This window comes from Rattus norvegicus, chromosome 10 (assembly GCF_021556685.1).
Source record: "Rattus norvegicus strain SHRSP/BbbUtx chromosome 10, alternate assembly SHRSP_T2T, whole genome shotgun sequence".
Lineage (NCBI taxonomy): Eukaryota > Metazoa > Chordata > Mammalia > Rodentia > Muridae > Rattus > Rattus norvegicus.
This window is the reverse complement of record NC_141543.1, coordinates 101265495-101280000: the sequence shown is the minus strand read 5'-3', so window position 1 is coordinate 101280000 and position 14506 is coordinate 101265495. Positions and strand designations below refer to the sequence as shown.

The 14506-nt window shown below is 40.4% G+C and overlaps 1 protein-coding gene across 1 annotated transcript in view; it reads left to right on the top strand.

Annotated features, from left to right (window-relative positions):
- Positions 1-14506, top strand: part of Abca8 (ATP binding cassette subfamily A member 8) — a 75455-nt gene that overhangs the window by 23969 nt on the left and 36980 nt on the right. The window contains 9 exon segments of the mRNA NM_001430208.1: positions 736-904; positions 3030-3088; positions 3835-3945; positions 5217-5392; positions 5859-5978; positions 6186-6324; positions 7224-7314; positions 9701-9840; positions 10503-10622. Coding sequence (NP_001417137.1) covers positions 736-904; positions 3030-3088; positions 3835-3945; positions 5217-5392; positions 5859-5978; positions 6186-6324; positions 7224-7314; positions 9701-9840; positions 10503-10622 — 1125 coding nt within the window.

The following is a 14506-nucleotide window of genomic DNA, read 5'->3' as shown; positions in this document are numbered from 1 at the left end:
AATGACAGGAAGAGAAGCTAATCCTGTGAAAATGCAGAAATCCCAGCAGCCTTCAGTGCAGGAAACAGGTAGCGGCTGAAAGCGTCAAACTTCCGGATTCACAGAGAGCTGGGCACTTAGTGTGTGAATGAAGCACGGCCCACGTGAGGGCCCTGAGCTCTAAAATCCCCCACCCTTACAGCGCAGTTGCAGAATATTAGAGAACCATGCACTCCACCTCCAATGCTGGGAAAACGGAAGCGATGATAAAGCTCACATGGGTTCATTTCTACTAAGGTGCTTGTGATGAACACATTCTCATAACAGCCGGTAAATCTCCTCCTTAGCTACAAACGACGCCATTTGTTTTCCTTAAATCTTATTACATCTTCCTTCCAAGTAGCTCACAGAGCCAGCCGTTGCTTCTTGAGGTCCTCTTCCTCTGCATAACTGGACACTCAGACTTAAAACAGAATCCAGAAGGTCTAGGGGACCTTGCCTTTTTAATCCCAAAGTTAAGACCATTTCGAGCACAGCGGTCAGATTTATGAAATTCCTCCTTTTAGAAATACTTGCAGTCGACTTCTCTTTATTGCTATGGAGAGATCTCGGTGGGAATTTTTCCTGATAAAGCTACAGAGTTGCTTCGTGTGGATTGTGCCAGACTTGGCAGCAAAGGGTGGCACAGGTGGAGGTGTGGCGGGGGAGGGGTAGGTGGTGGCTGACTCAACATTCACTCATCTCTCGGGTCTGTAGATGAGTATGGACACCAGCGGTCTCCCCTGTTTTTCCTGAAACCCTCATTTTGGGTACAACCACGAAAGCCTGCTCACGTGATTCTTGAAGATGGAATAGATCCCGCTCCTTTATCAGGTGGCTCGTTTGAACCGGTGTCCCCAGAATTCCACGGGAAAGAATCCATCAGGTAACAAGGATAAGAACAGAGACACAGCCAAGGCGGAGGAAGCTCAAAATTTAGCACCGAAAGCAAGCAAAGCAATCTTTAGGGTCACTAGATGGTCAGGGTGTCTCCACCCAGCTGTATACATTAACTCGAACTGGAAGGATAAAGAAAAACTCGTTCAGTTTTACGTGAAACAACATGTCAGGTTTCACATGTGAAAATAATTCAAGACTTTCGCTTTGACTTGTGGTTCCTTTTGATTTTTCTTTTAAATATTTCTTTTTAATCTTCTGAGATTGTAACATAATTACATAATTTTTCTCTCCCTTTCCTCCCTCCAAATTCTCCAGTACACTCCTCCTTGCTCTCTTTCAGTATCATGGCCTCTTTTTCATTGACTGTTGTTACAAGTATCTGTTGTTTCTTCTCCTGCTGTCACTCGCCTGCCCCATTTCTTTTATTAGCTACGCTAATCACATTGGTCCTGCTTCGCTTCATTCATTAAAATTCCTTTTTTCCCTTAAGAGTGTGCTGTCTGTTTTTCTCTTTCCCTGCCTCTGTCGCCTTTCCTCCCTCCTTCCTTCTTTCTCCCCCTCTTCCCTTCTTCCCTCCATCTTGAACCTCTGGCTTTGCACATGCCAGACACCCCTGTATCACTGAGACATATCCTCTGCCCATTTTTAACTTTTTAACTCTTGAGACAGGGCCTCACCAAGTCCTCCAACCTAGCCTTTATTTGACTCTGTAGCCAAGGCAGGCTTTGAACTTGCAACCTGGCAGCTTCCACCTCCAAGATAGCTGTGGTAAGAGGTTTGCCCCACCAGCTTAAGCTCCAGTCGTCACATACACACGTGTACACACACACACACACACACACACACACACACACAGTAGAGCTGAAGGAAAAGGAGAAGCAGCAGAGACAGACACAAGAGGCGCTCAGGAGGATATGTCCCACAGAATGTGACACCACATTGTCTACTTCCCAATAAGAAAACAAGAACAAGTCCTCAGGCTGCCAGTGTCAGCTCTTCACACACACACACACGCACACACACACACACACACACACACACACACACACACACACACCAGTCATGTCCCCCAGCTTGTGATCTCTCATCCCTTGAGACTCTGAGCTCCCAAAGCCCACTGCATTCCTTTCTTATCAGTGCCTTATGCTGGTATTAGTCCCAAATAAGCTCAGCTAAGAAAAGAAATTATGTCTCCAAAAAATGTGTTTCTTTATTTTCCTTTCTCTCCCATTTCTTCAGCACCACCCGCAAGTGTAAGGACCGTGAATTGGCTGCATAACGTTCTCAAAATAGAAATAGGGAAACAAGTTGTTCAGTGTGAATGAGCTCTGGATTGCTGGATGGATAGTAGATGACAAGATAAGAAATATAAATCTGATTCGGCTTGTGAATTCCACTCCCCGTGGATGATAAACTAAAGTGCAATTCCAGATCTAGAATAGCGCTCAGTGCAGAAACTCCCCCCCCCCCAGCCATGATCACCATAGTCTAACCAGCATCTTCTACACTTATTGAATATTTACCATGAACCAAGCGTAGCATATGGAGCGAAAATGCTCTAAAATGTCAGCTGGGGAAAACCATAGCTTACCTGAGCAATCGGAAAGTAAGCGGTACGAACGGGATGAACTCAGGTGGGCAGGAGAGTGAAACCCATGTCTCCAGCTCATGATCCATAGCTTCTCCACCTTGCTCTTCCTCTAAACGTGCCTTTGAAGCTCTTCAGCGAAGAGAACTACATGTACATCTCCAGCATCCTTCAGGACTTCGTGGTGGTCCTTTCATTATTGTACGCCCATGTCATCTTTCATTCTAGGTCCTCACTTAGCAGTACAGAAATGATCTTGTTCTTAAACGCTAATGTCACCTCCCATCCCAATACTTAGCGTGTGACTATCTGCAGTAGAACATGTGCACAGTGTTTACTACTCCCCCAGACATGCTAATGGCCTAGAAGGCAGGAGAGATTCCGCCACATAGCCATAGCTCCCTAAAAGAGATGTGCCAGCTCTTTCTGTAACCTGAAAATAAGACCCATCCATCCCATGAACCAAACCAGAAGGCCCGACTGAAGAGGCCGGTTGCCTAACCATACCTTTTCTCATTTGCAGAATCAGAAATATTTCAAAAGAATACAAAGGAAAGCCCAGTAAAATAGAAGCCTTGAAAGGTAAATAATAATAATAATAATAATAATCATAATAATAGATAGACTTTTACATTTAAACACAATCTATTTTACTTTTGATGAGCGGCTCTTAGTGATGTTTTAAATTTGAAATGTTATTTAAGTTACATGGTAAACTTTGCCGTTCCATACTTTAGTTCTATTTTTATAAAACTTTTATAAAACTTAGGATGAATGTGTTAAAATACAATGTATTGGGGTTGGGGATTTAGCTCAGTGGTAGAGCGCTTGCCTAGCAAGCGCAAGGCCCTGGGTTCGGTCCCCAGCTCCAAAAAAAAAAAAAAAAAAATACAATGTATTTAAAACCTATGCAGTGTGATACTGTGTCAATCTAAGTAGAATTTGAGCCTTCCTTCTTCAAGTTGAAAGTCTTCTCTTGTAATTCAAAGTACTATGTGTTTTCCTTTTTTAAAAAATAAATAAATACTTAAAATTTAAAGATATTTATCATAAAGGACTTATGGCCATGTAGTATTTTATTATTAATCTATTCTTCCATTCAATGTTAACAAATACTTTTCACACACAGGGCAATGTCAATGAACCTATGGCTGAAACATGCTTCATTCATTCACAATACCAAATTACATTTTCACAAAGAATATTCTATTTATTCAAGGAGATAAAATAATCCAATTGGCTCCATAGAAGAATTGTGTCATTGTAGTTATTTTCTTGTGCCTACCTCCTTTTTTTTTTGTCATCCACCTGTCCTTCTGCCCTTCCAGACCTGACACTGGACATATATGAAGGCCAAATCACAGCTTTACTTGGTCACAGTGGAGCTGGGAAGTCAACACTGTTAAATATCCTTAGTGGATTATCTGTCCCTACCAAAGGTAAGGATTCAGGTTGGTAAATAAATCAGCCACCAATATAGAATCCTTCTGCTTACAAGCAAACACAGACACCAATGAAATAAAGCTCGTTTGTAGTATTATTCTAGAAAAGGATGTACTATGTATTATGTATGAAGGTTGAGTATTTTATGGCTATCATTTTCTTGGTCCTTAATGACCATGTGGCATGCCAACTTGTACGTGTTAGCTTAGGCCACACGACAAACACTCCAAAATGCAATGGCTTAAAATAGAAACATGTTTATCATTTCTGAGGATTTCTGTGGTTGCTCTGTACAAAACTGAGTAGGCCTAGGTGGTTTAACATGGCCTTACCCGCATGTTTAAGACTTCCGCTAGGACAGCCTTCATTCCCAAAGGGGCTAACTTAAGTGGCTTCATGAAATGAGGAGAAAGAAACGAAATCACAGATGGAATTCTTCCTCAGCCTTGGCTCCTATCACACTTTCCAAGGTCTCGGCAGGCACATAGCCAAGCCAAAATGGGGGCGGGGAGGGGTTCATATCTGTACTACATGGTCACAGGGAAACTGCAGATGGGAGCTTTTTGTTTTTAAAGTACCTTACAGCAAAAATAGGAGTGGAGCGGTTGAGATGTCTCAACTGATAAAGTCATGGCTGCGTAAGCATGTGGACCTGACTTTGATTCCCAGCACCCACGTAAAACACTGAGATCTTTGTGCCTGGAGAGATGGCTCAAGAGAACTTGTTCTTGCAGAAGGCCTGGGTTCAATTCCCAACACTCACATGGTAGCTTACAAGCATCTGTAATTCCATTTCCAGGTGATCTGACACCCTTTTCTGATATGTGACAGGCTCGCGTGTGATGCATGTATATGAAGAGGCAAACATACGTGTAAAAATAAAAATCAAGTCTTCAAAACAAAAGAAAATGTCAGGAGAGCCCAACAGCCCCTTCCTTTAATCCCAACACTGGGCAAGCAGAGAGGGGAAATTCCCTGGGGTTCCCTGGTCAGCCAGTCTAGATGAATCCATGAGCTTCATTCAGATTCTATGAGAGTTTTGTCAAGAGTAACCTCTGGCCTCCATACACATACGCACATGCATTCATGCATGTACACGTGCCTACACGTATCAATGCATACACTCACCAAAAAAAAAATGTTGAGTTAAATAAACCTTGAAAATAAAGCCATATATCCAAAACTGAATGAATGAATTGGGAGTTTTTATGTATAACTACTTTCATTGGCTCACTGTCCCGATATTAACACTTGATTTTTATGACAGGTTCCGTCACCATCTATAACAATAGATTATCAGAAATGGCTGACCTAGAAAGTGTGTTCAGGATCTCAGGAGTTTGTCCACAATCCAATGTTCAATTTGACTTCCTTACTGTGAGAGAAAACCTCAGACTTTTTGCTAAAATAAGAGGAGTTCCACCCCAAGAGGTGGAGAAAGAGGTACGTACACATGTGTAGGACCGCTTTTTTTTTTTTTTTTTTTTTTTTTTTTGGTCCGAGTGTGAATGCTAAGGCCCATTTGTGTCAAGATGCATTTTTTTTTCAATTTCTTTGCATCGGTATGTGGTGTTAGGAAATCCAATTTAAGCAAGGATATGTATACATAATATATAAGGTGCCCTTGTTTAACATTGAATGCAAAAGATCATTTGCTCCTCGAAGTAACCCTCTGAGACAAATGCCATTGTCCTCTCTGTCTTACCTATAAGGAGACTCAGGCTCAGAAAAACAAGTGACTCAACCAGGCTTACGATGTAGGTGAGCACGGGGTGTCATTCGAACCCAGAACCCTTGACCCCAGAGTCTATGCTTTTACCCATAACAAAGAACAGCTTTGTACTGATGAGGAAAGGAACAAAAGAGAGATAATAGTGTGTGTATGTTTCAACACTTGTAATTTTTTCAGGTGCAAAGGGTTTTGCTGGAATTGGAAATGAAAAATATTCAAGATATCCTTGCTCGAAACCTAAGTGGTGGACAGAAGAGAAAGCTAACTTTCGGAACTGCCATTTTAGGAGATTCTCAGGTAAGTCAGTCAGAGGTTTTATAGGTAGTTTTCAATAAGAATTCAAAACTTTGCTTTGCAAAGGACCTGTGTTGCAGAAATAGCATATGCAGCATAAGAGCAAGCCTGGCATAAGACTCTGTTAAACCTAGAGAGTAAGGAATCTATGCTGCTCCCTGGGATAGCTTTTCTCTTTAGAGGAAAACCCCATGTGTCACTTCCCTCTAGATTTTCCTACTGGATGAGCCCACTGCTGGGCTGGATCCCTTTTCAAGGCACCGGGTGTGGAATCTCCTGAAGGAGCGCAAAGCAGACCGTGTGGTCCTCTTCAGCACGCAGTTCATGGATGAAGCTGACATTCTGGCTGGTAGTTGCTGCTTCCTTAAGCATCACGATGAGGACAGTCAGGGACCTAAGCACCATGGACCAGTGTTGTGAACAGCTAAATTTTCACCTACTCATCTAAACGTGTGGTGAAGTGTGCATTTAGCACAAACATATTAACATCAATTATTTTACTAGGTCATGTATGTGCATGCATGTATGGGTATGTGTGTGTTTGTATGCATATAGATATACGTGTGTATGTGCATGTGCTGCCCAGAAGAAACCCTGGGCATTGTTCCTCAAGAGCTCTACCTTCTTTTGCGAAACAGGATCTCTCTGTAGGTTAGACTGGCTGGTAGGGAGCTCCAGGGAACTGTCTGGCTCTCCCTCCAAGTGCAAACTGCCTAACTCAGCTTTCTCACAGGTTCTGAGGTCCACAGGTCCTGAACTTGCACAGCAAGCACTTTCGTGACTAGCCGAGCTCTCCAGCTCCATTTCGGCATATCTTGTACAGGTCATTGAAAGTTGGGTAGTGGCTCAAACTGCCAAGAAACTCACAGTGAAGTAAATGAAGTCTACACTCTTAAAGCTTAATTCTTTTTTTCAGACTTGAGTCCTTTTGTTCAGACTTGAAATGTTCAAATGCTTTTAACGTTTGATCTATCGAGATGTGTAATGTAAATCCACAGGGTCTAGTTTGATCTATCAGGATGTGTAATATGAACACACACGGTTTAGTCTCCTCGATGAGTTAGATGATGAGAAACAAGCCTGAGGAGAGATTAAAGGATTTGCGTCACGGAGTCCTCATTAAGTCCCATCTGGAACAGGAAACGTTTCTGGATTGAGTTTTGGAGCGTAAAAACAATTGTCTGTCTTTTCTCAAAAACAGTTGGCCCACTTCTGCGCAGACTTTCTCCTCTGCTTCTTCCTTTTCAGACAGGAAAGTGTTCATCTCCAGGGGGAAGCTGAAGTGTGCAGGCTCATCTCTCTTCCTGAAGAAGAAATGGGGGGTTGGGTATCACTTAAGGTAAGGACAAGGCTCCCAGAGTCCTTGTGACTGAACCTATTTGTGAAAGCCCTCCTGCCTCGCAGCCCCGTGGGGTTGGGAATTAAATCTCCAACGTATGAACTCTGGGAAATATCATACCATCACAATGGCTTAATAATCTATGGAGTCAGGAGTCGAGCCTGCCTATTTTAAACTCAAATCTATTGTCCAAATCTCAACCTGTCACCATGCGTTATGATATCCATGTTTCTTAAGCTTTGACTTTTGCGTTGACTGGTTAGTGTTTCCGAGTTATTCATCCATAAGAAAGAAAGTAAGCATAAAAGCAGCGAGGCAAACAAACAAACAAAAAGCCCCCCCCCCAAAAAAAAGAGTCTTAATGGTTCCATTCTGCTCTCTGAACAAAGTAGCCAAATGACAAGAGGTGGCTTTCCTATCATGGCTTCTGCACTGACCCTTAGCCATTTGAATAATAGCTTGTTGTTATAACTTGGTTAACCTTCCAATTCTGACTTACGACCTAATTTTTATTTCCTAAGCTACTGTGTCTAAATATCTTAGAAACCAAACTATAAAATTCAATTTTCTTGTTCATAAAGTGGCCGCGAGTAAGTGTTACAGAAAAATAGATGAGATTTTGCCTAGCTATGTGGTATGCTAGGCAACATACAATGTTCTTGAAATAGAAAGTGCTAGCCAGGATCCCCACCCAAATCCTCCTGGGTCTCTTCATGGACATTGGGACGATAATTTGCATAGCCCTTTATTTTCTTCTTTTAAACAAAAGTCAGCACATTTCAACCACTTATTGTTTATGTATTTCAAAAGAATATTTTTTGGCAAGGAAACAGCCTTGATGATTCTCTTGTGTGGTGTTGATAGCTACCTTGAGTGTTGTTTTTTGTTTGTCTTTAGCCGTTTTCCACCAGTAGAGATGAAAAGCTGCCAGATGGAGTGAACCATCTAGACATTTGCAGAACAAGTTTGCCAACCCCACCTTCCAAGGATCCTTGAAGAACATTATACCAGATGCCCCTCATATTATCCAAAACATTTTCTCAAATGCATTTTATCACCAAAGGAATGGCAGTAGAGAGGGGGGAAACGTACTTTTAATTTAATTTCCTCAGTGGATTTCGATTCTTCTTGAAATACCAAGCTCTCTTGTAAGCCCATACACAGTTTATGAATGAATAAACTGAATTATTTTGACTTAAACATTTGGTTAAAGAAAATGCCTGCCATTTTTAAGTGTTTGCTAAGTGTGGCCACTGTCACTGTTCAGTTTATCACATGACCTGGCATGGTAAAAATCGTTGTTGTTAGCTACAAGGAACTGCATGAAACTGTACCTTTTCAGTCGCCAAAGCCAAACCTCAGGGCCAGAGCACCACAGATATTTTATCTACTGTATACTTTATAAGCTTGAATTTTGGCTATCAGCTTATGTTTGTACAAATGAGAACTAACTAGTGTTTTGAATGGATAGAATGCTGGTCTCCAAGAGTCTTTCTCCTCATTCAATGTTCTGCTACAGATACTACAAGGAAATAAAACTGTGGGCACCGTGCTTTCCACAGTGTTGATTTTTATCTGCAGCCCAGAATCTTTCATAACACTCCAGTGATGACTCTTACTTGAAGGTTTACTTGTTTACTTCTTGCTCTGCCCCCACTTGAGACAAATCCTTTATGCAGGATATGTAAATTTATACTCTCATTCTAATGCTTGCTGTAGACTAAGAGTTTAATGAATTTACATTGGATGGCTAAATTAAGTAATTGTCCTTATCTGGCAGGCATGCCTATCGAAAGTCCCTGGCTCCTTTGAACCAGTGTAAAAATCCCATTTAGACAGCGTCAACTCTGGATATCATCTTCTACACCATCTACCATATGTACTTCCGCTATTTGCTACATCCCTGGTGTTTCAGCTCCGTGTCTATTGACACTTTGGAGACTTGAATCATTGCCCACCTTCCCTCTCTACCATCTCTGAGTTGCCTGGCCAATAATTTTTTTTAAAAGATTTATTTATTTTATGTACATGAGTACACTGTAGCTGTCTTCAGACACACCAGCAGAGGGCATCAGATCTCATTACGGATGGTTGTGAGCCACCATGTGGTTGCTGGGAATTGAACTCAGGACCTCTGGAAGAGCAGTAAGTGCTCTTAACCACTGAGCCATCTCTCCAGCCCCTGGCCAATAATTTTGATTAGCTTTTTTTTGTTTTCTTCCCACATTACTTTTTCTGATCTCTTTGTTGGTTTCTCTTTTCCTGTTTACATGACTTATATCTCCCACTCGACTCTGGTGGTCTTTTTCTGCACCAAAGAAATTAGGGGTTGTTTTCATTCTATTGTAGATTGTGTCATAGAGTCTATGTCTCTTTTAAACATCAGTTTGCAGCTGAAGGAAGTCTGTGTTCCGGAGAACATCACATCACTGGTGAAACAGCACATCCCTGAGGCCAAGCTGTCAGCTGAAAGGGAGAGGACACTTGTCTATACATTACCCTTAGAAACAACCTATAGATTTCCAGGTAATGTACATGAGCACAACAAAATAAAATCTGCATGTAATATTTATTAAAGTAGCTATGGTGATCACTGTGTAACTACAATCCATTGAGAGCTTATGATATGTTCGGATGTTAAAATCTGATAGGAAGAGTAAAAAAAATGATATTTTATCCATAGGAGGAAACATGGTATTCTAATTGTTGGGTTGAAACGTTTAAACATGTTAGAAAGTTCCCTTCAGCCCTTCCTCTTTTGTGGCTAGCACAATATTTTAGCACTCACAGCTCAAGAAAAAAATTCAATTCTCCTTTGCTGATTACAATAGAAGTGGTTTCCACTTGTACATGCTCTCTGAAATAGCCACTTAAATTACCTAAACTCAAGAAATCCAAATTATGTAATTAGCCAAATTGTAAAAGCAAAACTAAAATGAAATTCATACTGAAATGCAAATGTATGGAGAGAGTTGACTATAAGAAGGTAATATTTGAGCCTACAGCACAAATGTTAAACAAAATGACACAGAATTTGAAAAATGGAATAATTTCTATAATATTCATTTCTGTGTCTTTGCCATATATGAACTACAATTCCATATACTTTGATTTCTTAGTCCGAGGAGTATGTCCCCAGTTCATGTGATTGTTGCCATGGTGACTCACTGGCTGTGTGTGCCCTTTAGAACTTTGCCAGAGTCTTGACAGCTGTCCTGGACTGGGAATTGATAGCTATGGTGTTTCCATGACGACTTTGAATGAGGTGTTCCTGAAGCTAGAAGGAAAATCAGCAATTGAAGAACCAGGTAATTAAAATGCAAAAAATACCCAGAATCATGTAAAGGTATACTCGGTGTGGTCTGTATCTCAAAAAGACCCATTACAAAGAGAAGATTACAAAATGTGAGGCTCTGTCACTCAGGCTCTTTGTAGACAAAACTGTATAAAATGTTCACTCATCGGTTGTCAATATCACTATGTCTAAAATCATTCTCCTCTCTATTACTGTTGAATAGTTAGTCGGGCCATAAAACAAAACCATTGATTCAAAACCTTTGCAATTTTGGGGGATTGTATTATTGAATCAGAATTTGTATTGTTTGGTGGCTACTTCTTATCCATTGAAAACAGTTATTCGCCTACCTATATACAGATGCGTATGTGTACTACAGAACTATGGACATGTAGATTGTGTATAGCTGCGTAACTATCTTGTGTGGAGACCTGCACAAATGTAGGCAGGTGATTAAGCATCCAGCCTTGCTTCTCTGTTTGCTTGTATTTTCTATAGCTCTAAGTAAGATTATTAAAATTATGACTCTAAGCCTACACGCGTCCAGTCCTAGGCTTCGCTCCGTTTAGGTAGGGAGATCACGTGTCTTGGATTTCTGTCATTAAGTTCATGTGTAGCCTTGGTAAGTCTCTTGTAGGAGTTGCCTTTCACCCTCCCTACTGTGAGGTCTCCTTTGATTTCGATAGTGCTGTTCATCCTGGGTTGTCTGCTGTAAGCACACGTGACACATCTTTAACGCACAGTATATTGACCCACTTCAATTTCTTCTTGATCTTTGAAATTAAGGTACATTTCCTGTAAATAGTATGTAGTTAAATGTTACTTTTTAATACATTTCTCAGGATATTAGTTATAGGAGTTGGTGGGCTGTTTGTATGTGAATGTGGTTATGTTTAACTCTGTCATATTGGCTCTATCTGCTCCTTGATTCTGTGTTTCTGCTGGCCTTTCTTTTGTTTATTGTTACTCAACCATTTGACTTCTACATTGTTTTTTTTTAGTTGTGATTCTTTGTGTTTTTCCTATGTAAATGATAAGGATATTTATTTATAATGGCATTTGCACTGACGTTACTCTAATACCACAGAGAAAATGTAAGCATCTTCAGATGAATATACTTTTATCAATTTTCCTATTTGAGAGTATATATATATATATATATATATATATATGTATAATTATTTCTGCACGTATATCTTTGCGTAGTCCTGCTTCATAGTTACTATTATCTTTTAAACTAAATACCAACAGTCAGTTTAAATTTTTGAAACTGTAGATCAGTGTCTATGTATCTATAGAGATAATTGGTTGATGATGACTGTGATGATGATTGTGCAGAAAGAGGAAGACAGATGATAGATACGTACAGAGAGAGAGAGAGAGAGAGACAGACAGACAGACAGATATAGAAAGATGATAGATATAGATAGATAGATAGATAGATAGATAGATAGATAGATAGATAGATAGATGATAGACATAGAGACAGACAGGCAGATATAGATAGATGATAGATAATACATACATACATACATACATACATACATATATACATGATAGGTAGGTTGATAGCTAATAGATAGATAGTAGGTAGATAGTTAATAGATGGATAATAGGTAGATAGTAAATGATAGCTAGATAGCTAGTTAAATGGATAATAAATAGATGATAGATAGATAGATAGATAGATAGATAGATAGATAGATAGATAGATGATAGATAGATGATAGATAGGAAAGAAAGGGAAAGTAAAAAATGGTAAATAAAATGAAAAGGGAAAGAAAGATTTTTGGTGTATTTTCTCACACACAGTACCTCTTCAAAGTTCTTTTTTATTTCACATTTATCAACTACAATGTATATTTAAACCAAAGGCACTCATTAGTACTTCTTCTTTGGGACTTTCTAGTTTTTATATTTGTGTGGGAATTTTCAACTGAACAAAAAAAAATTCAAAATAAATATAATGTATAGGCAACGGATTCAAAAAAAAGGTTGAAAAACTCATAGTACTTTTTAAAAAGGAACTATAAATCTGTATGAGCCAACAATTAAGGAAAAATTTATAGACATTTGGCATCAGCTCACAGATATCATATTCTCTGATTAGATTTTCATTTCCCCCTTTGCACAATAACTGTTTACTGGTCTTAAAGACCACAGGTCTTATTTTGAGACACAACTCATAAACTCTTTATTACTGAGGCTGGGTTTTTGTAGTTTTCTTTCTTTACTGAAACTTGTTGTCAGCTTGTCAATGGTATCCATATTTTCCAGCAGGTATCACCCTATGCCTATTATAGATATTCTAAAACCCTTATTATCAATTCCAACACGAAGATCACGTAACAGATGACCTGTACCGAGACTCACTTTAATTAATTTTTTTTCATGTGAGTTACACTTTCCTGCTTCTTCACGTATCTCGCAATTTGCACTGTATCTTGGACATAATTACATTCTGAAAGCCCAGAAGGCTTAAGAGGCCGTCCCAGAACATGAGATGGCTTGTCCTCTGTGAGGCTGCTGTTGCAGATGGCTCTATGGGTCTAATTTACCTTGAGCGAATGTCCGTGATTTGGGGAGGCCTTTATTGCCTTCTTCCCACCTCACAGTATTAAATTACTCAAACCCCTTAACAGCAAGAGAAACAGCCTCCTGCCACTTTTTTGTTTAAATGAACTAATAAGGCATTAACCTGACTCTCCCTGTGGCGATCAATTTCAATGGTCAAGTTGATGGACTTTGAAACCCCCGTGGAAGCAAACTCCTGGAAATGTCTGTGAGGCGTTACCTAAATTAGGTTAATTGACATAAGGACAATGTGAACAGCGCTATTTCCCCGGGCTGAGCTGAGTAAGGAGAAAGCAAGCTAAGCCCGAACATCCATTGCTCTCTGCTTCTTGGCTGGAAATATGATGGGACTAGCTGTCTTCAGCTCTTCCCACCATCACTTCCTCTACCACTATCCATTAAATATGCCCAGCCTAGGAACATTTTGTCTCAGTATATCAATTTCCATCTCTTGACACAAAGAGTAGCCCGTGGTGGGCTGATGAGTTACACAAAGGCAGACTCTGCATGTCTTGATGACTGCTTTCTGCTTCTTGACACCATTGGTCGTTTCCTCCCATCTCCCAAGGATGAAGGCAGCAGGTTCAGAGTTGTTTATTGCTTTGGGAATATGGAGACCAATCTCATTAAATAGAAGAGAAAACCCTTGAATTATTCCTTTCCATGTGTTCATGTGGATAACGTGTGTCTGGGTGCCGGCGTGTGTGCAAGTAGGTATGGAAATCGAGGACATCCTCTGGTGCCCTCCAACTTTTGTTTGAGGCAGCTTTACTTATTCATCTGAAATTTCACTCTGTGCTTGGCATGCTAGCCACCAAGATCCAGGGATAGAACTGTCCCTGTCTCCTATTTCACGTGCTGGGGCTACAAGTAAGCACCACCATGTTCTGCCATTTTTTTTTGTCATAATTTTCAGGGATCCGAATCCATGTCCTCACATTTGTTAGAAAAGTGCTTTATCACTGAGTCACCTCCCCAGCCACAATTATTCTATTCTATTCTATTCTATTCTATTCTATTCTATTCTATTCTATTCTATTCATTTTATATCCCAGCATCAGCACCTCTGTGTCCTCCCAGTCGTCCCTCACACAACTCCTCCCTCCATTCCTCCTTCCCCCTCTTTTGACAAGGGGAAACTGCCCCCTGGGTATCACCCTCTATCGACCCACCAAGTCACTGCAGGACTTAGACATGCCCTTTCCCACTAAGGCCCAGGCCAGGAGAAATGGATCCACAGGCAGTCAACAGCTTCAAGGACAGCCCTACTCCACTTGTTGGGGACTCACATGAGGACCAAGCTGCACATCTACCACACGTGTG